The following is a 25,386-nucleotide window of genomic DNA, read 5'->3' as shown; positions in this document are numbered from 1 at the left end:
CAGGGCGTGGCCACACTGCACCGCCTTCCAGAGCACGCTCCCAAGGGCACCGTCCACTCCCGGGCAGGTCGCTCATACGCCTCAGTTTCCACCTGAGCCCCAGCCTGCCCAGGGCCGCCACCTTCGCTATAGATCACTTCTGTGCATTCCACGTGGGGTGGGGGTCCGTGCCAGTGGGGGGTTGGGCGTGCCGCAGGAGCGAGATTTTACTTCTCCTTCCCTGTGTTTCAGGGCCGAGCCGGTTCTGTCCCGGATCCAGGAGAACCGGAAGCGAGTGATCCTCCCGTCCATCGACAACATCAAACAGGACACGTTTGAGGTGCAGCGGTACGAGAACTCGGCCCACGGCTACAGCTGGGAGCTGTGGTGCATGTACATCAGCCCCCCGAAAGACTGGTGGGACGCCGGGGACCCGTCTCTCCCCATCAGGTCGGTGCAGCCGCTCCAGAGGCTGTTGCGTCCCTAGACCCCGGGGACACGGGAACCCGAGGGAGGGAGGGAGTGTAGGAGGAGCCGCCCGGGGCGGCCAGCAGTGGGCAGAAGCCACTTTGGGACTTGACGGTGTCTTTCTGTGAGGGCTTTCTTGCTGAGGAAGACGCACCATTTTGCCTTTGTCTTTAGCTAAAGGTTTCAGGTGCAGCTTATCAAGCGGTGATACGGAAAGATCGAAATGACGGGAATGTCCGCCGCCTTTCACCCATCCTCCTGTCTGATGGTCTGTGTTCAAGAGCTTGGCCTGTGACGTTTGCGGTGCGGTCATTCCCATGGCTCTTTCATACCTGCAGCCCTCCCTCCCCTTTTTGTGCTACGGGAACATGGAGAAAACCATATTTTTGTGACCCCGGAGAGCACCTGGAGGGCCTTTGTGCAGCTCTGTCTGACTCGTGCCCGTCCCACCCTGCTGCCCGCAGAGATGAGGGGGACCGGTACCCCAGAGCGCGCCAGCCAGGAAGCTCTCACTTAAGGGGTGTGGAGTAAAGTGGGTTGACGGTGACGCCGTCCTCCCACGGCTGCTGTGACAAAGCACTACCGGCGTGGTGGCCGGAAACCACACAGGTGTACTCGCTTCGTTCCGGAGGTCAGAGGTCCGGAGGGAGCTTTCCAGAGCTAAGTGCAAGGTGTGCTCGGTGGAGGGGTTTCTCCTGGAGGCTGGAGGGGAGAATCCATTTCCATGCCTTTTCCAACTTCTGGAAGTCCTCGTTCCTGGGTTTGTGGCTCCATCATTTCCCTCCTTCCTCCTCTTCCTCCATCACACGCCCTTCTGCTCCCTCTGATGTTCTTGCTTCCCTGCGACGCGCCCTCGTGATGACCTTGACGGTCCATGTGCATAAGCGAAGGTAATTCTCTAGCTCACAGAAAAACCTCACCTACAAAGTCCTTTTTCCCACGTAAGGTAACATTTACAGGTTCCGGAGATTAGGATGTGGATTTTTTGGAGGGGAGGGAGCGTTGTTCAGCCTGCCACAGAGGCTGTTTGTAACCAAGCTCAGACCTGCGTCATTCGGTACTTCTGTGACTTTTGCTGAAGGGCCCAAGTGCCTTCAGACCTTCAGGGCTCTGTCTTCAGTTAGGAGAGGCGGGAGACGTTTTCCTGCCTCGGCCTGGTTTCCGAGCAGTGTCTGTTGATCTAAAGGAGGGTGGCAAGAAGGAGTTGTGGGGTAGGATGAGGACTTCCGACAGGTAGTTCTGAAGTTCATAGTTGTCACATTTTAAACAACAAAGATGCCTCGTGTTCTCTTATTTTCCTGCCCAAACTGAGAGCTGAGGACCTAATCGCTTTAGAGTAGGGCTGCCCTGGGCGCATCTGTGCGACAAGGAAGGTGATGTTTTGGGCCTATAACTTCCTGCACCAGAGAGGTCCTGTGACTCAGTTTCCATCCCAGTCTCAATGTTCAGTGCCGTGCTGTAGGGCCACACCCCTGGCTCCTTGCAAATATGTACACTCGTCAGTAAGGTGTCACCTGGGAGCAAACATGACCTTTGGGGAATTTGAATGTAACGGGCGGGCTGCCCCTCACACCCATTAGGGTGCTGCTGTCCAACAAACAAACGAGCAGAGACGAACAAGTGTTGGCAAGGATGGAGAAATCGGAACCCTCGAGCACGGCTTGTAGAAATACCAAATCATGCAGCCGCCAGAGAAAAACGGTACAATAGTTCCTCAAGAATTTCTAAAAAATAGAATTACCATGTGATCCAGCAGTGTCACATCTGGGTACGTACCCGAAAGAGTTGAAAGCAGGCTCTCAGAGAGATAGTTGCACACCTGTGTTCCTGGCAGCATTAATTCACAACAGCTGGAGGGTGCAGGTGACCCAAGCGTCCACCGACGGAGGATGGGGGATAAAACGTGGGGTGTACATGCAACGGAATATCATTCAGCCCTAAAAAGGGTAGGAGGTTCCCACATAAGCTTCAGCATGGGTGAACCTTGGGGACGTCACATTAAGTGAAATAAACCAGTTACCAAAGCCAAATCCTGTATGGCTCCACTCACATGAGGTGCCTAGCATGGCCAGATTTACGGAGATGGAGGATTGGCGGTCGTCAGGTGCTGGGAGAAGAGAGGTGTGGGGCGTGTTATCTGACAGTGCAGAGTTTCGGTTTTGCAAGATGGAAAGCGTTGTGGGGTCGGGTGCAGAACAACATGGATGAACTCAACACTGCTGGGCTGAACAGACATAGTACTTCCTCCCTGACCGCTGCTGCCACGGATACGGGAACAGGGCTGTGACGCGGTGTTAACCCCAGAGGCAAAGCAGTGGGAACAGTGCCGTGCTGTCAGGTACCCAGAAAACCACTATTCCTACATATGAAAGGCACCATGCGAAAATGTGGCTTGTATTTTATGAGTTACGGTAATATTAGCAGATGATTAATACGTGCTCTAAAAAGACTCAAGAAAACAGAGTTGTGATCATGAGTCATTAATATTACATGTATCTCGGAGGTACAAAACAGAATCAAATACTAGCGATCTCTTCTTAATGTATCATAACTGACGAAATGCGTAATTTGTTAATGGTGGATGGAGCTATTTAATTGTAGGACAGAGGTTTATGGCCCTTCTGATGGTACCGTGCAGATACACTAGGATTTCTTGAATGTGAGGACATGGTCGTTTCTACTTCCCCACGGTGATCCTAGTGCTTCAATAGCAATGGTTTTATTTTGGGGAAGGATGGGGTGGGGAGAGCATTTCACAATCCACATGGCCCTCAGCTGGATGAAGCCGTAGATGCTGAGTCTTCCCAGGTGACAACATAATATAGGAGATTTTGCATTAAGAAAATTTATATCTTTAAAAAAGAGGAAAATGTGTACCTTTTCTGTTTTACTTTTTTCCCTTTTCTTCCTCTATAGGTACTTTTTCTCCTGCCTGGTAAATGGTTTATTTCCACGGTTTTCCATTTTTTCTCTGCCCTTCTTTGTCTCCACCAGAGCCACTAGAGCAGAGAGTGGCCCGGTGCCATGAAGGAGAGCAGAGTCTGGGTATGGGGGTGGGGCGTGGGGGATGAAAAATGCATTGCCCCCCCCCACAAGAAGGCAGCTGCTCCCAGCCCCAGGGGACTGTGCTAGCATGGGGGCGGGGACCCAGGGCTGGCCTTTGCTGGGTCCTCAGACTTTGAAGAGAACACACAAATCCAGATCTTTCCATGAAGTCTCCTGACTTCTAAATATTGGCTCCCAAATCCCTCTTTTTCGAAGCTGTGCATGAGACCTGTGTCATTCCCAGGACAGCCGTATCCCTGCTTCTCACACTGGGAGGCTGGACACCTGCGCTGTGTGGTGTGACAGTGGGACTGGGGCATTTGGGGAAGGGTTACTCGGATCCGCAGGAGAAGCACAGTTAGGTTTTCCGGAGCTTGAATTAAGCCGCACGAGGTCCCCGTGGCCTCCACTATGTGTCACTGTCCTCTGCTGCTGGGACTCTTCAGGGAAGGACTGAGGGCCCCGGCCCAGCTCTCGCCTCGCAGAGCAGGGTCTCACATCTTTGTTTAAGCCCTGACTTTTCTCCAGAGTGACACCATGTCCAGGGTCACATTGGTAATGTTTCTGAGTCAAGGACCTCTTGCCTAAGCTAATGAAAGGCATAGATCGTATCAACCCTGAACTTGTCCTACTGGACAGAAGTTTTCATATAATTTCATAAAGTTCGTGAGGCCCGAATGATTCACAGGGCTCCTGTTACGAACCAGTGCTGCGTTCCTACTTGCCTCTCCCAGTCAGGGAGCCTCTCTCTACCATCTTTATCGCCCACCAGACCGTAGACCTATGGAGCCAGGAGTGTGGCTGGGTCACCTCTGTGGACCCCATGCTCACCTACTACCCGGCACTTAGTTGTCTGCTGAGAATCTTTAGTGAATGACCGAATGGGTGAGTGACATTTGAGGCTCTGAAGAGCCATCCGTCCTAGCAATTAGAGAGTGACAGTGCCCAGAGGTCCTTTAGAGAAAGACAAGGAGAGCCCGAATATTTCTGGGGTGGAGGGAGCCTTCGTAAGGGAGACTGACAAGTCTTCGTGAATGATCGGAGATGTATGAGGACAATCGGGGAGTAAGAGATTTAATAACAGGAAGACCTGGAGCACCACTGGGTTTAAGGGATCAGCCCCTCATGGCCTTGCTGAAACCGTTTTAAGGGAGCGTTAGGGTCCGAAGCCAGCTGGCAGTGTGTGGAGGGACGGATGGAGCATGAAGACATGGGGAAAGCAAATGAGGTGTTTGGGGCAGCCTGGACTCGGAGCGGGGAGGGTGGAAGCTACGGAAGAGGGTAAGGAGAGATCAGATGATGTGTTTTTAGGAATGGGAGAGACTGAGCGTGCACCCCAGGGCGCCGAGTGAGCAGAACTCCTGGGTGTAATGATCAAACCCCGCTGTCTCGGTTTCCTCCTTCTCGGTGCCGTGAGCCTTCTCCTGCCCTGATGGAAACCCCGGTAGACCTCGTGACGTTTCTTATCACTCTTGGGTTAGGCAAGTCCTAGGGCCACTTTAAGTCACACATCAGCCTCAGTCCATTATGGAAATTGTCCCATCTCCTGTCATTATAAAAACTTGAACCTCCTTGAAATTAAGAACTCTCCAGGGCACCTGGGTGGCTCAGTCGGTTAGGCGTCTGACGCCTGATCTCAGCTCAGGTCTTGATCTCAGGGTGGTGAGTTCAAGCCCTGTATTGGGCTCCGTGCCGAATAAGATGTCCTCCTGTCCCTCGCTGACCCTTTGCAGTAGGGGAGTGGTATGTTGCTCACTCCTCTGTCCTGCGGGAGGTGTGGGAGGAAGGATCTTCCTGTTGCCCAGTGCAGGGCTGGGGGAATCTGAGCCTCGATCCTGATCCTGTTTTATCAAGGCGGCAGGGACCCTCCCTCCTTGGGCCTCTTCCCGTGCTCCCTCCGCCTCTGGCTTAGCGTCCGCCCTGCACCCTCTAAGTGCTGGGGTCCCTGTACTGCAGAGCTGCTTTTATTTCCAGGTGGTTAATTCATTAATTTACACGTGCATTTTAAGCACTTACTTTGTTCAAGCTTTCCTGGGCGAGGACTGACAAGTAAGAACAGCGTGTACTTAGTGCAGACGCGTTCCGGTGCAAAAATGGCTGCCACGGTCAAGTCACGTACAAAATCACTGTCTTCGAAAGGGTGGGCGCCCTCCGATCTCTTCCCTCGCTGACTTCGAGCACACAGTAGGTTACTAATAAGCGCCGTCACCGTGCTGTCCGGCAGATCTCCGGAACTTCCCCGTCTTGAAATTGGAAGTCTGTGCTCTGGGACCAGCCCCTTCCCACTTCCCCCAGCCCCGGCCCGCAGCCCCCGCCGTGCTGATCTCTGCTCCCTTACGAGTCTGGCGTCCGTAGAGGCCGTAGGCGGGAGCAGTCACTCCATACTCGTGTTTCTCCGCCTGACGACCGACACTGGGCAGGCCGCCCTCGAGGTCCATCCCTGTTGTTGCAAACTGCGGGATTTTCTTCCTTCTCAGATACGTCACGTCTTCCCGGTCCAGTTCACCCACCGATGGACACGTACATGGTTTCTGTGTCTTCTAGGAACGATTTTCGGCATTCCTTTTTTTCTGTTTTGTTGACGATTTTATTTAAGGTGGTAAAGTGCACGTGACACAAATTTTACATGTTAACCATTTTATGGTGTAGAATTCAGTGCTGTTTCGTGCACTCACACTCCCGTGCACCCATCAGCACTTCCTGTCCAATTCCTTCCCCAGTAGACAGTCATCCCCTCCCTCCTCCCCACGCCACCCTCCCCCACCCCCGCCGCGCCGCTGTCTGTCTCTGGATGTCCTGTTCCGGACGGTTTGTGCGCGCGGATCCCTACAGTAACGGGGCTTGTGTTTGGCTTCTTTGACATCACCCAGGGTTTGCGAGGTTCATCTGTGTTGTAATGGGAGTGAGTAGTTCACTCCTTTTCTATACTGAGCTTTAATAATGGCCCTTTTGAATGTGGTCACGGGTCAACATTTGCTCTGGATTCCGTGTCTGCGTCCCAGGAGTCACACACCGAGAGGTGACGCCCCGTCTACCCAGGCTCCGCTCCACTTCACCGGCCACTTTCCCTAACACTGCGGCAGGGAGGAGTGAGGGTGTTTTTCTGCTGCCAGGAGCACTGGCCGTCAGGCTTGGGTCAGATGGTAAGACCCCCTGCTCCAGGGAGCACCTCGCCCCAGGGGAGCTCTCCGCACACATTGTCCCCTGCAGGCCACTCCCTTACCAGCTGCTTCTCAGCTTCAGACTTTGAAACTCCTGCCTGATCTCCCTGACTTTGTCGTCGTTGCGTGGACGTCCTCTTCCCAGGTGAGGACAGGAAGACTGTCGTTTAAACACTGCGTACAGTTGAGGGCACGGTGCAAAGAGAGGGAAGGTCTGGAGACACAGGAAGGAGGGAGGGGGCTGGTTGGGAGCGAAGGACCCCGGAGTTCGGGGACGAGGTCAGGCCATGAACACAGATGGTGGTTTGGTCTTGAAGAGCAGGAGGAGAGAGCTCATGGTTTATGACCCACGTTCTCTTTGGGAAAGAGGAGGAGAAGTCGCCCTTCAGAGTGGGAGCTAGGCCTTTGCATGGGAGGTTATGGGAAAGTGATAAAGGTCTGGAATCTTTTCCAGAAGGAAAAAGAGGGGTGAGCCGACCAAGGACAAAGGCATCTTGACGGCGGTTTGGAGGATCTGGGAACATTCAACAAATCTCCCGTGAGAATTCCTTGAGAAAAGAACTGTTATGGATTCAGTTGTACGTGGATGCGAACTCAAATTTTATGATTTGTAACATTATGTCCTCATAGCTGGAAACTAGGAGCAGGAAGGGGATCTAGTCTACACAGCCTGGAGGCACCCAGGTTGGGTGCATCTTGAATTCATGGAAACCTCACTGAGCTCAGCAGCCTTCAGAGAGGTGTGGAGCTCACAGCGTGGCTATTGCTGATCTTTCCAGTTCTTTCCAGCTGTAAAATCCCGTGAGTTTTACCTTTCCAGCTGTAAAATCTGAGAGTTTTACCAGGAGGCTGGGGTCTCCGGTGGCACCAGAAATGGGACATTTTCCAGGGTGCTGCTTCTGGGGACTGTCTGCAGTTGAACTAGGCGTCTTCTGTGAGGCGCTGGGGGTGTCTGCCGGCTCCGCGTTAGGTGACCCTGTAATTAGTGGCATTACTCATTAATAACTAATTCAGGCGGATGATTAATAATTAGCCATCCTAAATCCAACATATAATTTTAACATATAATTATAAGGTACAGGAGCCATTAGAGGCTGTTAGTTGAAAGGGCTGTTCTGGATGTGTGTGGCTGCTGGTGTCTCAGATTCTATACACAAATGTATATAATGGAGAAGGGTTTTTCCCCCTATCCTAGGGGAATATCACTGGCTTACACAAAGGGAAATCCTTACATGAAAAACCTGATTTTTCTAGACTTTTAAACAGAGATCTCTTCCCTAGGCATCAGCAAACATATTCTAGGAACCAGTTCTGTGCTCAGCCTTGTAGGAACTTTTGGGGGACAGGGTCGGTGAAAGACGTGATCCTCCCAAAGGAGGTCCTGGGCTGGTTGGAGACCCGGGACCCAAGTGGGCACAGTTGCATTTAAGCGCAGGGAAGTGTGGCTTGACGGGAGGGGGGTTAACTTTGTGAGTGGAGCGGATGGGAGAGCTCATAAAAACCATAATTAATGTTGGAATTTTCCATGTGGCGGGTTTTAATCTGATGCTGTACACATTGCAAATCCATTTACATCTGATGCCCTTGGAAGTGAGTATCATCATGGTCTCCATTTCACAGACGGGGCGAGCACTTTACTCAGGGTCACAGGCTTATGGGAGAGGAAGCTAGGAGGCCAATCACGTCGCCCAGAGTCTGCACTCTTCCCCATGGTGCTGTCTCTCTTGGAAAAGATGGGACTTTCTGGGCCTTGCAGGCTGACATAGTATGTGGGAGACAGCACAGTTAGAGGGCTAGGAGTGAAAAATGAGTGTGTTTGGGGTCCCCAGACTGCCCTCAGGTGTGATGATGATTCACTAGAAGGACTCACAAAACTCCGAAATCAGTCATGCTTCCCGTTACCAAGTTGTTAGAGTAGAAAGGTACAGATGAAAATCAGGAAAGGAAAAAGATGCATAGGACAGAGTCCAGGAGAAACCAGGTGTGAGGTTTGGGCTGTCCTCTCCCGTGGGGCTGCACAGACAGTACCTCATGTCCCGGCAGTGATACTGAACAGCAGGTACGAAGCATGGCCAACCAGGGAAGCTCTCCTGAGCCTTGGCATCCCCGGTTTTTAGTGGAGGTCAATCATGGAGGCATGGAGTGCCTGGTGACTGGCCTTGACCGTGCAGTCTCCACCTCCCCTCACCCAGAGCTTAAACTAGCGTGGTCCAGGGCCTCAGGCCTGCAAGACACTCTAAGCAGGCAGGAGACCTCAAGGGCCTATCGGTCATCTTCCTGGGCCCTGGCCAGGCTAGTTCTTTCTTTAGAACGTGCAGGGTTGGGGCGACCCAAGTCCACAGAATTAATCATTTAGGACACCCAGAGGTTGAGGGATTTAGGGTGTGGTGAGGAGGCTGAGGGTAGGGAATGTGCATTAAAAATGAGAGGAGAGGGGCTCCTGGGTGGCTCAGTGGGTTAAAGCCTCTGCCTTCGGCTCAGGTCATGATCCCAGGGTCCTGGGATGGAGCCCCACATCGGGCTCTCTGCTCGGCAGGGAGCCTGCTTCCCCCTCTCTCTCTGCCTGCCTCTCTGCCTACTTGTGATCTCTGTCAAATAAATAAATAAAATCTTTAAAAAAAAAAAAAACAAAAAAAAAAAAAACGAGAGGAGAGATTCCAGACCAAGTGGATCAGAACAGGAAGTCCACTTTACGGAGAGTTCTCAAAACCAAACAGAGGAGCCCAGAGTCTGCCCAGTGGTTGAACGAGGTAGAGGGATGAAACACTGATCGGAGAGACAAATAGAAGAGCAGTTGTCTTAGCCTGGGGAAGGGGCAGGGAGAGGAGGGATGCTGATGAGCACGAGGCTTTTTGGGGGAGTGATAAAAATGTTCCAAAAATGATCTTGGTGATGATTGCACAACTCCGTGAACATACCGAACACTGTGGAATTGTGCACTTTAAATAGATGCATCGCGTGGAATGTGAGTTCTATCTTCGGAGCCGATGGCCATCCGCAGATGGCCAATCTTGCAACGAGATGAAGACAGTTGGGTATTAATTCTTGGCTCCTAGTCTTGTGTGGTCCCCTTTGGAGGGACACGGCTGGACAACACAGAGTACGCAGCTGATTAAACTGGGGCAAATCCCAGAGCAGCAGAACGTCATGGTGGAGTTACAAGCGGAGATTGGGTGAAGCTGACCATCACCCAGAGTCCGAGTCAGGTCTTCCTGGCCACCGTGGGCTGTGCCTCTGATGCTGGCCACCTGCAGCGTGTGGGGAAGGACAGACTGAAGACCACAGTGGTTTGCACTTGCCTCTGGGTCTAGGAAAGGAGAGTCTGGAAAGGAATCTAGCTCAGGGGCCAACTGAAGTCTGTCCCAGTTCAGGAAGAGAAAAATCACAATGGAAAAGCTTCACCTTCTTCTCCTGCCTTGTGCCTGTCCAGTGACAGAGGAGTGACCGGGTTGATTTTGCTACGGACAGGGTCTATGTCCTTAGGCAGGTCGCTCGTCCTCTGTGTGAATGAGCTTTTCATCTTCTTAGCCACGTACCATACCCAGCACGGAAAGGTGTATTGTTCCAGGAGTAGGAAATTTCCATAACAAAGCTTTTGGTCCTTCAGAGGAAAAGCACTCACTGTAAACTCTGAAGATCAGGCAGGAGGTGTTGTAGAAAATGAGGCTCAGTAAATAGTTTTACCAGAGACCCAAGACGTGAGGCAATTTATAGTTAAAAATAGCCCTCCACAAAACTCCGCTTGCTTTCTTCAGGGGACAGCCCTGGAGGAGCCCCGTTGGTAGAAGGTGTCGGTTTGGTCATTACTTGTCAACCATGGGGTTTCTTCTCCCTTTGGAGGAAGAATTGTTATGAGTAGGATCAGGGGTGGGGCGGACTCCGCGTGCAGTGTTTTCCCCTCTCTCCCTCATGAGCATTCATTCCTGTCGTGTATGGAACTCTCTTCTAAGCAGGGTAGAGGCTTCTCTACTTATGTTTCAGTCCTTTTCAACTTTTTCATATTTGCACATTTTTGAGACCCCAAGTGAGAACTCAGTGAATGAGAATGACCACCGGAGAAGGAATGAATGCGTTCTTGCTTTTCTGTCCTTTGTGAGAGTGTCCAGTGGAAGCCGCGTCCACTCCTCTGAAGCATTTGATGTTGGGTCAGACAGTTAACTGGGAAGAACGCCTCGTAGTGATCACGGTTGTCCAGGACCTTGAAGCAGTGCCATCCTCACGTTTGTCACTTCTGGGAAAGTAGCAGGTCCAGCCCACCTGGAGACACAGCATGGCCTGTGTCTGCTCTGTATGGCCGTCCACTGCTGACTGCTGCCTTTTCACGGTGCTCCAAGCTGGGATGGGGCTCCTGGCTGGCTCCGTCGTTAAGCGCCTGTCTTTGGCTCAGGTCATGATCCCAGAGTCCTGGGATCGAGCCCGGCATCAGGCTCCTTGCTCAGCGGGGAGCCTGCTTCTCCCTCTCCCCCGTCACTCCTCATGCTCATGTGCTCTCTCTCTCTCTCTGCCAAGTAAATAAAATCTTAAAAAAAAGCTTAAAAAGCTGGGAGCAAGCACTTCTCAACCGCTCCGTGTGTCTGCAGCATGATGGGAGAGAGAGAACATTGCCACGGCCTGTTTTGGGATCAGATTTGACCACTGCCTTTGAGCCTCAGTTTACTTCTCTGTAAAAGGGGTAGATGTGCCCCAGACCCATTCTGCAAGAACAGGGACAAGCCACTTGACCTCTCTGTGCATCAGATCCCTCACCTGTCCATGAGGACAGTAATCGATTTTGTAGGATTGTCGTGAAGATGAAGACACACAAACTGCTTAAAAATGCTCATTGTAGGTGTTGTTATTAGGGCTCTTCTGTGTTCTGCGGTGGCAAGCCTGCTTCTCCCTGTAGGGGCCCTACAACCCTCGTCTGCATGTTGGGTCCATTCCTCCAACTCTGCATGATCAGGGCAGATCACCTGATCGCTGGATTAGCCCTCCCCTGCCTCCTGCCTACGGAGCAGAACGCCGAATGCCAACGAGGAAGTGGCAATTCTAACAAAAGGGCATTTGCCCAGAGAAAGGAGAGGCCCACAGTCCTCCTGTCAGTCCCATCAGGAGGCTGTCATTATAAAACAAAAGCGTGCTTACACATTGGTGAACAGACCACTTTTGGGTGAAATAAATGGTATTTCTTGACACCCCTTCTGTACCTGCATCACCAGCCTGGGTAGATGAGTCTTTCTTTTCGCGTGACACCCTGATACCAGTGCAGGATGCCGTTCTCTTGGAAGCAGAGTTCCCAGGCGGTGCCGGAGCCAGAGCAAGGCTCGCAGGGCAGCCGTTCTCGGCGAGGACAGGCAGACACCTGCCTCCGTTGGCCAGCATGTGCGATGACAGAGCGGCGAGTAGGTAACTCTGAGTAATTCGGGGAAGGTTCTCTTCCTCGCTTCCGAAGAGGCTCGGCGTTCTGGGCTGCCAAACAGCAGACAAGTTTCCTTTTAAATGAAAGGTTTTAAAAATAGAAGATACTTTGCCTCTGAGTTAAATGCCCGCGTCCTGAGTTATTGCTGGACATGAATCGGGAGCAGCGGTGCCATTAATCCTGCCAAACGGATCTGGCAAGGCCTCGGATTCCTTAGCGGTTGGAGCTGGGTGGGTGTGATTGCGGAAGGGGTGGGGAGGGGCAGGCTCCCAGTAGGGCCCCTCTTCTAGACGATTCCAGAATGTGCTGTCGTCCAGGCTTGCGTATGTTTTCCTTCTCCTGCCCTTCTCCGCCTTGTCTTTTCTCCACTCCATCTTCAGAGCCCAAAAAGCAGCTCCAGGAGACTTGACTGAGTTTGGAGCAGAAAATGCCCTTTCTCCCTCTATTCCCAGCTGCCCCTTGGCTTTCTCTATGGCGGAGTTTGGAACACTGGCCGTTGCGTCCACGGCACCCCATTGCTCCCTGTCGTTTTTAGGGCACCTTCTGGATACGGTGCCCCAGATACAGGTCGTAACTTGTCGCAAGCCCTGCCGGCCTTCGCCGTTGGCCGCTCCCCGCTAGCACCGCCGGACTCACCGTCCTCCACCGCAGATCAGCTCCGCCCGGCTTTCCCAGACGTGCAGCGTTTGTCCCATTTCCGGCTCAGTTTGGAGCTGAGCCCCTCTCCACTTCCTCCTCTCTTTTATGGAAATACAGGGACATGTGACCGTTTTATTTCTCTTATACTGTGGAGAAAGCAAATAGAGTCTTACGTGAGAGCCCAGGAAATTAACCATCAGCAGTGAGAGTAGAGCCTGTGGTGTGCTTCTCTGCCAGGTCCATCCCGCTGGCCAGGTTCATCTGTCCAGGTCCATCCCGCTGGCCAGGTTCATCTGTCCAGTTCCATCCCGCTGGCCAGGTTCATCTGTCCAGGTCCATCCCGCTGGCCAGGTTCATCTGTCCAGGTCCATCCCGCTGGCCAGGTTCATCTGTCCAGGTCCATCCCGCTGGCCAGGTTCATCTGTCCAGTTCCATCCCGCTGGCCAGGTTCATCTGTCCAGGTCCATCCCGCTGGCCAGGTTCATCTGTCCAGGTCCATCCCGCTGGCCAGGTTCATCTGTCCAGGTCCATCCCGCTGGCCAGGTTCATCTGTCCAGGTCCATCCCGCTGGCCAGGTTCATCTGTCCAGGTCCATCCCGCTGGCCAGGTTCATCTGTCCAGGTCCATCCCGCTGGCCAGGTTCATCTGTCCAGGTCCATCCCGCTGGCCAGGTTCAGCACACACACACACGGCGGTTTGCTCTTAACTCGTGGGCATGCGGGTATTCCTCATCCCGTGGACCGTGCCCGGTTTCCGTGGCTGCAGTTCACCCCAGACTTTCCCAAAGCAGGGAAGTTCAGGTTGACGCTTTGCAATCTCTCTCTGGATTTTAGGTCAGAGTCGTCGCCGGTTTGGCTCCCGCGGGGCTCTAAAAATAGCTTTTGCAACCAACGCACATCGAAAGTCAGGGGCAACGGGCTTCCTTTTCCCCCAAGAAGCTGCGTCAGTAAACTGCTCGGTCTCACATCCTCACAGCCACAGAGAGGCGGTGACGTGCTGTCTGGGCCATTAGGGACAGTATCAGTAGGAGTAGCGTGTGATGGAGAGCGACCCCTTCAAAGCCTTTTGAGATCGGGCAGCGTCTGCAGTCTGGGAAAGCTTCCCTGCACGGCGGTCCTTTCTGGACCTGGTAGGATGTACAAGTCAGTATTTTGGAGTTTGACTTACGTGCGTGAAGTTCAGTGAACCCCCGGGTTCCTAAGAAGTTGAACTTACAGGAAAAACGAGAGAAACGTTCCTTGAGCTTCTTCTATTAATGTTGATTTCCGACTGCGGCGTACGAGGTGGCTGCAGACGGCTCTGCAGACGGGACGGAACGTGCGGCCGGTGGGAGCATCCGTGGGCTGTGGCCGAGCCTGGCAGCCGCGGCTTCTCACACTGGAGGCCGGTTTCATCGCAGGCCGGACTGCACAGGGTGTAGTTCCTGGATTTACTTCTGTATCTTTCCGCCTCTCTCAGAAAGGTTGACGGCACGTTTGCTTCCTCCTGCACTGAGAATCAGACGGATAAGGACTCGGAATCCAGGAGCTGGCGTTGTGACTTCCGTAGACGTCCCTCTGCCCCCCACTCCTCCCCGTGGGGACGGACGCGTGCAGTTCTGAAGTACATGGGAGCCAAGAGGCAGGGAAGCCAAAGCGAGGCCATTAGTGAGCATTTTTCCACCTGCCTCTGACCCCAGCCCCAGTTAAATGCTCCGAGGTGGACGGGAATAATAAAAGGGCGTCTGCTGTGGAGTCCTTACCAAAGGAGGCTTCCTTCTGCTGCCCGGGACAGAAAAGCACGGAGTAGCGAAGCCTCCACTGGCACAGCGGCACATACCTCTTGAACCTCACTACATCCGTGCGCACCCCCAAGTCTGGGACTGCTGCTGGGTCTGGGCTACCGAGTGCAGTTTGTCCCTGAGGAAATGCTCAGCCTCCTGTGAACAGAACGCTCCGTCTCAGGTGGTGGGTGGGTGGGGACAGGGGTGGGGACGGGTGGGCTCGTCCCCCTGGCAGCTGAGTGGAAGCCCCGGGGTCTGTGTGTGTCTCTTCTTCCCGTGTGCAGGGTCCCAGGAGGGGACGAGAGCCAGCCTGACTGTGATCTGATCTCTCGGTGGGTCAGCACGAGTCCGCCTCCGGGCCCGAGGCCTATGCTGGGGGCAGGCGCCTGAGCTTGGTCCTCTCTCTCCCACTCATCCCCGCTTCAGCTGCGGGCCCATCTTGCCCTCAGGAGAGACCCCCGCTGCTCTTCTGACTTTCCACTCAGCCTCCCTCTTCCCTTCCCTCCCCTCCCCCCGTGGCCACCCTGCGCCATCGTGGTCGTTCGGATGAGGCGGGTCCCACATGCATGTGGACCACCTGTGAGGGAGGCTCCTTCCGTGGCCCCCAGGGAGAATGGAGGCAAAGCCTCTCCGCGCCCCTGCGCCAGCCTCACTGGGGAACGCATCGCTCCTTCTCCCTGGGCTGCAACTGGCACTTGTCCCTTCTCGTCACCTCCCTGTCCCCCGTCTTCTTCCCGTGGGACTGGAAGCAGAAAACCATGGGCTTCCGTTTAGAGCACATCTTCGTTCTTCTCAGCACCCGCCCAGTGCAGGGCTGTACTGGAGTGAGAAGGTTTCCTTCCAGCTCTGAGAGCCCCTCCGGCTCCGAGCTTAGCTCCCCCGGAAAAAGGCAGTGAAGGCGCTGGGAAGCCTCCCACAGTCCCGGCCTGGCACCTGAGAGCAGGGAGCAGAGGTCACGGAGCCCAAAGGAGGAGGCACAGGGGTGGTTCTCAAAGTGCCGCCTCTAGCACGCGGGTTTGGCCTCTTCTGGAGCAAAGGGAACAAGGGTTTGTGAAGAACAGCTTCCTCGAGGCTCTTCTTCCATTCCAGGTCTGGGAGGACGGCTGGGGACGGCAGCGAAGACCTCTGTGTCTCCTCTGCGTGTTCATTCCCAGCTCCCCTGGGTCCCCACTCTGTTTTCTCTCCGGTCCTGGGCCCTGGCATCTGATGTGGTGGCCCGGCTGCAGTCCCGGCCCCCAGGACGTGAGCCGAGAAGCAGTGTTCCCACCTCGATCCTGAGCCGCCAGGTGTCACTGAGGCTCTCCCTCCCGCAGTCAGCGCTCTCCCATAGGCCTCTATTTTGCTCAAGAGGCTCCCGGAGTAGGGTCTCCACATTGAAACCCTCCACTCCGCCAGGGTCCTCTCCCCCAGAATCCCGGCTTCCCAGGACTGGGGGCTTTTCTTTGGCCAGACTTCAGGGATGCATCCCCTCGGAGTCCTAGCCTCCGGGCCTTTCCTCCGGGAAGTCATCACCGGGCCAGCGCTGGAATCACACCCCAGAGTCCCACATCTCCGCTGGCCTGCCGTGCCCCTTTCCCCAGCTCCATGTTTCCCTTTGGATTTCTGGTCACCCGATGGCTGACCTCTGATTTTAAGTTCCTGTAACCTTTAAATGCAATCATTTTGCCTGAATGGCTCAACCGCTCCAGCCAACCTATGTGCTTCTGTGGCTGGGACAGCGTTCCCGGACTTCAAATGACCACCTTGACCTTCCCACCCTCAGTCTTTGTGTGTCTTTTTGAATACAGTCTCAGGCCTCAAAGTAGTGAAGAATGGTGGTTCGAAGGGTTGTAAATGTTTACACAAGTGGGACATCCGTCTCATCTGCCCCCAAACCCTATGGTATCTTAAAAGTAACTACACACGGGGAAAGAAATCCCCGACACCTGTCGTCATCACTGGAAAGTGGGGGTTCTTGCTTGAAGAAACTTGAAATTGCAGAGACTTCAAATCCGGAAGAATATGACGGGGGAGGAGCAGGGGCTGACAGCCATGAAATGAGAGCTTTGTAATTGTCCGTGGGCATTCAGGAGGGGAGAGAGAAGAGTCATTGTCTGCTCTGCTTCTAATCCACATGTTGTCTCCCAGCCCAGCAGAGAAGAACGCGGACAGTGGCGAGGAGACTGGGGAATTTGAAAATCCCGTTGTAAAAAATACTTTTTTTTATTTTGTGTTCCTTGTAAATTTAATATTCATTGTACAAATTAAAAAAATACAAGTATTGGATGATCACTCATCATCAAGTCCCCGGTGATCATCACGATGACGGTTTCATGAGGGTCTTACGTATTTTAAATGACGGGGTCCTTCTATGAGATTGATGCGCACGTGCATTTTAAAAGTCTGGGACATACTCTAGAAGGCTCTGTTCGCTCCCTAGAGGGACCACGCTCCACTCTCGAAAAGCCCTTCTGTCTGCCTGTCTCTGTCCAAATAATATACTTCTAGTCCTCCTTGTTTTTTGAGATTTAAGCAGGATTCTTGACTTCCTACACAGCTATCCCTGCTGCACTTGCCTGTGCCTTTCATCCCCGTTCTGTCCCCCACGATAATTATGCTGTGATTTTGTTCAGGTCACTTAAAAATACGTGTATTATTGTAAATTACTGCTGATCTACATGGTACACTTGGTTACTTCCTCTTTCCCGCTCAGCTTTTTGATTCTCCCGTACTTCGTCCTTCTCTGTGGGTTGCTTTGTTTTCTGTGTACTCATCACTAATCCAACCCTAGGCCGTCTGCCGCTTGTCTGAATCCCCCTCAATTCAGGAAGAGTCTCCAGAGCGCTCTGGCCCTTTGCAGTGGAATCGGCTGCGCAATATAGCACAGATTCTAGACTTCCCTTCCCCTCTCTCCTGGATGTGGTCCTCTGTGTTCCAATCTCATGCCTTGATTTTCTTGGCTTACCCCTTCGTTTTAGTGTTGCATATCTTCAGGTAAACTTTTTAGTCCTGGCTTGTCTAGAAATATCTGGATTCATGCTTCCCACTTGGACTGATTTTTCTTCCCTATTTTGAAGGCCGTGTTTTACTGCCTTCTAACTTTCAACACGGCTCTTGGGACGTTCAGAGCCATTTTCACCTTGGTTCTTTGAAGGTGACTTGCCATTATCTTTTTAGAAATCCTTTTTACCCCGCATATTCTGTAATTTCCTGACGATGTGCTTTGGGATTGACTTCTATCCATTGTGCGGGATGCTTGGTAGAGCTTTCTAATGGGAACACATTTGTTGTTGATACTCTTTATTTGTGTGTGCATGCGCGTGTGTGTAGGTGTGTTTGGTGCTCTTCATTTTTGGAACTTGTTTAGAGTGTCAGACCTCCTGGACCAATTCTCTAAGGTTTTAATCTTTACCTTTCTATTTTTCGTTTTTTAGCTTTTGACTATACATTCTGGGAAATATGCTTCATCTGATTTTCTAAACTTTCTATTTCTGCTTTTGTATTTTCATTTTTTAAGTGTTCCTATTGGTTCTATAACTCATCTTTTGCCATAACACCCAGTTCTTGTTTTATGAATGTGATATAGTCTCTGATTACCTGAAGATATTAATGTTTTTTTTTTTTCAAAACAAAAGGCACACATGTCTCCCAAACATGATGTTGAATCAAAGAATTCAGATCCCAAATAGTATACACTATTTGATTCTTCTTATATAAGTTTCAAAATCATGCACCACCAATCTGCAAGGTTAGTACTCAGGATAGATAGTAGTTACCGTTGGGCAGGCAACCCAAGTAGGGACTGGAGGAGCTCACTGGGAGATTCAGGGAGACTGGTGGTCGTCTGTGACTTGACTTGAATGATGCTTAAATGGGTATGCTCAGTTTTTTAACTGACAAGGCTGAACGCTTGAGATTTTTGTGCTTTTGAAAAAAATGTGTGCCCTATTTCAACTAAAGGTGTTCTTTAAAAAAAAAAAAAAAAGGGACGCCTGGGTGGCTCAGTTGGTTAAGCAGCTGCCTTCGGCTCAGGTCATGATCCCAGCATCCTGGGATCGAGTCCCACATCGGGCTCCTTGCTCATCAGGGAGCCTGCTTCTCCCTCTGCCTTTGCCTGCCATTCTGTCTGCCTGTGCTTGCTCTCTCTCCCTCTCTCTCTGACAAATAAATAAATAAAAATCTTTTAAAAAAAAATATGTGCTTTAAAAAAAATAAATAAAAAAAAAAAGATTTTATTTATTCATTTGCCAGAGAGAGAGCACATGAGCCAGAGAGCCCACGGAGGAGAACGGTAGGCAGAGGGAGAAGCAGGCCCCCCGATGAGCAAGGAGCCTGATATGGGACTTTTTCTTGGCCCTGGGATCAAGACCTGAGCTGAAGGCAGCCGCTTCAACTGACTGAGCCACCCAGGCACCCCTTGATAAAAAGTTTTCATTAGAAATGACAACTGACCGCATCTCTGAAGTCTTTATAAGTTCTAATAATTTTTGTTGACTTTTTCTTTCAAGGTAGACAGAGTATCACATTAAGAACAAATAAACATAGTTTTGCCTTTTTCTTTCCCTTCATTGTATTTACCTTTTTTATTGCCTCCACTGAAACCTACAGAGCAATATTGAATATTGATGGTACCGGCAGATCCTTATCTCATTTCAGACTTAATGAAATGCTTTGAGGATTTTACCATTATAACTAATAGTGGATGTTTGTTTGAGAAAGATGTCAGGTTCAGGAAACTTACTTTTTAATTTTGTAGGAGATTTTCCTTGAAAATACATATATAATGTTTTTATATGTCTTTTTGGTATTTATCAGTGAGATTATTTTTTCTCTTATTACTATTTTGCATTGTATTCATAGATTGTCTAAAATAAGGCCATATTTTTATCCCTAGAGTAAACTCTACTTTGTTCTCCTATGTTAGTCACTAGGATTTTTTGTTAAAATTTTCAGTACTTAATTGATCAGTGACACGTGCATATAGTTTTTCCTTTAGGTTGTGTATATGCTGTTCTTTCTTAAAAAAAAAGAAAACCAGCCCTGTTGAAATAAAATTCGCAGTCATACATTTTATCCATTTAAAACGTATAATTAAATGCGTTTTTTGTATCTTCAGAGTTGTACAACCATTACTGTGATTTTAGTACATAATTCTTCACCCTTAAAAGAAATTGTTCACTATTTTCCTCTGACCCCCATAGCCATAGGCAATCACTGATCTCCTTTCTGTCTCTATAGATTTGCCTAATCTGGACATTTCATGCAAACGTGGTAAGTGGTGTGTTGTGACTGGCTGTGTTCACTTAGCCTGATGTTTTCAAAGTGTGTATGTGTTCACTTTACTGCCTTTATGCTGAGCCTTCTACGTGTGTGGAAAAAATGACCAACTTTCCCATTTTCTTTTATGTTCGTTGCTATTTCACATTACATGGTATTTTTCTATTCCTCAAAAAAAAAAAAAAGACCATTTATTTGTAGCATAATCTGGGTCGAGTGCCTTTTTGGATAGTAATCCCGGATGACTTTTCCAGGATTTTGAAGTGGTTGGCCCCTACCAGATTTCAGCTGTCTCAGAAAGCTTTCTGGATTGGCATTTCTTCCCTTCCTTTATCATTAAAACATGTAAAAGCTTCTTTATGTGTGGTCAAAGCTCTTTTCTCAGTCCTAATGGCATTTATGTTTTTTTTTTCACTCCTTTTAAAATTAGATTTAATTTTATAATCTATTTAGTTGGCCTTTTGGAGAACCAGCTCCTGATGTACCGATTTCTCTCTTTCCCTATATTTGAATTCTGCAGCTTCTTCTGTCCTGTTCCCTTTTGCCTTGGTTTCTTGCTTTCTACCCTTTGAGTTGAAACCTCAGCTCTTTTATTTTCCTTTTGCCTTGCTTAATAGCAAAAGCATTTAATGTTATGTGTTTTCCTCTGAGAACAGATCTTGCCACAGCTCATAAGTTTTTATACATAGTGTTAGACTTGTCACTATTTCCTAAATAGTGTATAATTTCAGTTTTTATTTTCTCTTTGATCGAAGAGTATTTAGAAGCTTTTTTTTAATAACCCAGTGGTTAAGTTTTAGAAATGTAAACCTTTATTCTTAATTTCTTGCTTCAACTGCATGCTGGTGATTTTTTTTTTTTTAATTTTTTAAGTACGAAGGGCTTCTTTTGTAGTGGTTATTGGAAAAGAAGTGGTGTCACTCATGGGGTAGGAGGTGGTCTGCATTTCAGTCATCGATGTCTGCCTCCTCAGGTTGTCTGACCCCGAGGAGTGGCGTGAGCTGGGCTGAGCGGAGGGGATCTCTGCCCACTTCATGCCGTGTCTCAGGGGAGGGGGATCTCACTGGAGCAAGCATGACGCGTCCCGCACTTTCTGTTTTGTTTCTGGCACCTTCTCGCTGGTGAAGTGTAGTCAGAGCATTCAGCTGCCGAATGGTGAGCAGCTGCTTCCTGGCTCTGCGCCACCTGCTCTGAACTGATCGCCAGCGCGGACTCGACGCTGACCCCCAGTCCTCTGCCACCATTAGCGTTCTTCCTGTCCTGGCCGTCGGTTTCCCTGTTCTCATTGCTGCTTCAGGGAGTCCCAGACTGGGAACCCCCTCCGGGCGGGAGTCCTGCTTTCTTTGTTCACCGTCTTTTCTCCAGGGCATGGGCTCCTGCCTGAAGTGTAGTCAGTAAATACTTTTTGCATGAATTCAGGTCGAGAGTGGCTGCCTGGGTTGGGGTGGGGAGGGGTGGGTGTTCCCCAAGTTTCATTTTAGGCATCATTCGTAATTATATGGCAGGTATTTTGTGTTTGGTCTGAAGTACTACGCTGCGTAATCAGCAATCAGCGGCTCGATTCCGGAATGCGGGCTACGGGCCTTCTTCATCGTCTGCTGCTACATGTGGATGACGTGGTGGGGACAGGTGCAGAGGGGCTCACAAGTAAGCCGCGTGGCGGGATGCTCTCCTGCACCCCTCCTTGGTTCTGTTCCAGCTCCTGGGGCAGCGCCTTCTCCCGCTGCACTAACCTTCCCTGGGTGTGGAGTTGCGCCGTCAGATACCTCCTGTCCGTGTCCACAGACACATCGACGGCTCCTTCGGCTTCCGCTGCTGCAACTCCGAACTTAGCTTTCCGCATCCCCCTTCCAGCACAACCCCCTCCGTGACTGACTTGCTAATCTCCTGTAAACTCATTCGCGTTACAATTTTGAAAGATCAAATGACAGCTTAATACGTCCCATGGGTATTACTACGCTAGGTTTGGGTGTGGAGGTTTTTGCGATTTAATAAGCCTTTATTCATCTTCTCATTTAGTCATTCAGCAAACACTCCTTGAACCTCACTGTGATTGAGGCACTGTACCAGACCCTGCGGCACCAACGAGAGCTCCGCTGTCTCTCAGGCTTGCAGGCCTCACTCCCTAGCTGGGGTGGGGGAAGGGCTTCCCATCTGGAACCTCCCATCCCGCTGGGCACGTACAACACTGGGCAGGTAGTGACTTCTCTCTCAAGGGTAGTCCTATCTGCGTAAGACGACAAACCAGACTTTCAGCACGAAGCAGACCTGGGAAAAGGCTTTGGCCTGGGATCTGTCCGTTTTTTTGTCCTGGTTCATTTCCGTGGGTCAGTCTCAGACCCCACTGGGAGTCTCGGGAGAGATCATTGGCTCTTGGAACCCTGAAGAAGGTTGTGGTGTATGACCTGTCTGACTCCATGTACCGAGTGTAGGGCCTATGGTGGGAGCCCAGACCATTAGTTCTTTCCTACCCTTGTGAAAATCCAGCGTGAGGCCTGGGATGGGAGGGATGTTTGTGCTGTTACATTTACATTTTAGAATAAACCTCTTTGTAGAAAGGAGCTAATGACATCTAATGTCAACAGCATGCGGTAGCAGAAGGCAGGGACACAGGCACCCCCTCCCCCCAAGTCTGTGAAGTCACACTGTGTCCCCCAGTAGGGCCTCTGCTCTCACCTACCCCCATCCTGCCACGCAGTGCCACGGCAAAGCTCCGCGTGAGCTGCTGACCCCATCCTGCTGTGGGGCTGGGTGGTGGGTGGACGCTCTCCCACCGCAGGTCTGGTGGGCTCCGTTCTGTGCAGCAGCGGATGGACATCTGACTTGCCCTTGGTTGCTCCCAGAACAAAGGAAGTAGAGCTTTCCCGGTGGTTGAAAACCTGTGTGGAGCAGTAGACGGATGCGCCAGGTACACGGGCGGACTTAGAGGCGTCCGTCGGATGGACTAGGGGGTCCTTGTTGGACTGCAGCCCGGTGGCGGGGAGGGAGGGCAGTACTAACTAATACGAGACTCCTGTTTCTCGGGTAGAGTTTCGGTCACATCTGGCAGATAAAAAGAAATAGAAACATGTTGCCCTTCCCTCTTCTAGGTTCTGGGCTAGGGCTCCTGGAACAAAAGACAGCTTAGCAAGGAAAAAACAAACAGAAGCTTATTAATATGTAGATCTCTTCTCTACCTGGGGGAAACCCTGGGTTGGGTAAACTCTGAGAGGTGACTTAGAATTGGGGCTTAAATGCCTTCTTCAGCTAAAACAGAGTCAGAAGGGTATGGAGGAACGTGTCGACGGGAAGGGGGCCGGGAAGGGGGCGGGGAAGAGTACCATGGGCAAGGATAAGGCTTGTTACGTCGATTTATACCAGTGTCTTGTCTCTGCTGACATGGAGCCCTCCTTCTCTCCTGGTACAGAGACGCACCCCTACAAATGGAATTTCCTTCTTATATGTTAATTTCCCTTGCAAAAGGCAAGTTTCTACTCTGTTTCCAGAGCTTCTCCTGTTTCTCAAAATAATCAGCTCAGAATAATCTCTATGCCAAAGAGGCATATTTTGGGGCGGCCTTTTCTGGTCCCCTACAGCGATGTTTTGGGGCGGCATATTAGAGTTTCCTTCAGAGTTAACTCACCGCAGTCCCAACAACAACTAGGAGCAGAGCTCCTGTTTACTGTTAGGTTGAAGGGATAAGGGGACGAAGCAGACCTCACACAGAGGAACCGGGCTTGGGACTAACGTGAAAAGTAGAGGGACACTAGGGAGACGTAAGACTTCACGTTCCCAGAAGGTCTCTCATGCCTCTGAGTGAAACCCGGCCATTAACGAATGAGTATTCGCCAGAAAACCACCCCATTTTTCTAGACCTTACAGATACACCACGGACATATAGAGGGAAAGCCGCGTGTGAGCCTGGAAATAGCTCGTGCGTGCTAGAATGGGCACACCCTGAGGGAAAAGGCGGGATAGGCTGTAGGAGTGAGTCTTTCCTTTTCCTCAGGCAGAGGGCGTTGGAATAAATTGTTGACCCGCTGCACCCCTTCTCATTAAGAAGCGGGTGTTTAATGACTTCTGTGCGAGTCTTCAAAACAGGGAGGTGAGGATGGGAGGATGTCTTCGAAGCGGAGTGAAGAAAGCCGTCCTTCTTCCCACAGGACGCAACAGAGTGTTTGGAGAGCGGTGAAGGCTGCGGTTCCTTTCTTGTGTGTTTGAATTCAGCCCTTGTTACTCAGTGGGGCATAAACATACAGCATTTAGATTAACAAGAAAAGTCAGAAATGGGACCTCCATTAACACATCCTCGGGTCGGGGGGCAAGTGCTTCATGTGACTGCTCCATGCCGTTGCCTCCCTGAGCTGGGCCACCCGACGGGCCCCTGCGGAACTGTCCTCTGCCTTTTGAGGTCCTGCTCGGGGGTGTCGTTCTCAGCGGCTTCTGTCATCTCGTGCCCTCCCCCAGATGTCCCAGCAGGTCTGAGTTATTTATTATGCACCTGCTGTGCGTTTCTTGCATGACCCTCTGGACGACAAATAGTACGTCTCTAGCCTTCGATCGAGCGGACATTGGTGTCATTGGCTAGACATCCCGGAACGCTGGCTTCGGCCCTCCTCCTCCCGCCTACTTCAAGAAGGATGCAGGCATCGTGGCGAAAAGCAGAGCAGACCCTTGCGCTCCGTGCAGTTACGAGCCACCCCGCCTCACAGGTGTGCCCCGTATGGGATCTAGAGGGTCCTCCCTGCCCTTTGAGCCTTCTGAAGTCATTCCTGCAGCCGCGCCGCGCTGGGGCACAGCAGGGACCTGCGTGTAGGACTCCTCTGTGGTGGAGACCCCGGTGTCTGCCCCTTTATCCTCCGTCCAGTCTCAAGGACGTTTATCTCCACCCCCAGCTTTTCACATCCTCCACTCAAAGGAGGTTTAAAGAAATGGATGACACTTAAAACCATAAGGAAGACTTTATTCCAGAGGATTGTAAGGGCTTAACTCTATTGTAATAGGGGAGAGAGAGAGCTCAACTGTAAACACGAGGATGAGTGGGGATTTTTGGCCAGGGAGCAGGGCGACAGGGTCAGTAGATAGAAAATCTCTGAGGCTGGGGGGACGCCTGGGGGCTCAGTCAGTTAAGCATCCAACTCTTGAAAATTGCTAAGAAAATACACACAAAAAAAGAAAACACAGGGGCACCTGGATGGCTCAGTCGGTTAAGCGTCAGACTCTTGGTTTCAGCTCAGATCATGATCTCAGGGTCGTGGGACTGAGCCCGCCTCAGGCTCTGAGCTCAGGGGGGGTCTGCTTGAGATTCTGTCTCTCCCCTTGCTCACTCTCTCCCTAAAATAAATAAATAAGATCTTAAAATTTTCTTTTTAAGTATATATGTATGAAATAATCGTTTTATGTGTCTTACATTTACGCCATGCTGTGTGTCCATCACAGCTCAAGAAAGCCAAACAAAAAGCAAAATGAACAGCCGGAAGTGCTGTCCCCTTGAGCAGTCGCTGGCAACAGCGGCCTGTGTCTGTCTGTGGCCCTCGAAGACTGAGGCAGGGGCCGGACGACCAGCGTGACTTTATCATGCAATTCAAGATGTCATCCCCTGGGAAAAAATCTTGGCCTTGAGATGAGGAGTCCCCTTTCATTTAATATTGTAGTCTAGTTTGGAAATTAATGCCAGGGATGTGTGTGGCCCGAAATAA

At 51.0% G+C, this 25,386-nt stretch overlaps 1 protein-coding gene across 1 annotated transcript in view; it reads left to right on the top strand.

The window, feature by feature from the left end:
• The window catches only part of GALNT17 (polypeptide N-acetylgalactosaminyltransferase 17), a 430,193-nt gene that overhangs the window by 229,114 nt on the left and 175,693 nt on the right, over positions 1 to 25,386 (top strand). The window contains exon 5 of the mRNA XM_047714437.1: positions 232 to 429. Coding sequence (XP_047570393.1) covers positions 232 to 429 — 198 coding nt within the window. The remainder of the gene's footprint in view (positions 1 to 231; positions 430 to 25,386) is intronic.

Source organism: Lutra lutra, chromosome 18, assembly GCF_902655055.1.
Source record: "Lutra lutra chromosome 18, mLutLut1.2, whole genome shotgun sequence".
In the NCBI taxonomy this organism is placed as follows: domain Eukaryota; kingdom Metazoa; phylum Chordata; class Mammalia; order Carnivora; family Mustelidae; genus Lutra; species Lutra lutra.
Note: the sequence above shows the minus strand (reverse complement) of the source record. Positions and strands in the feature narration are given on the sequence as shown.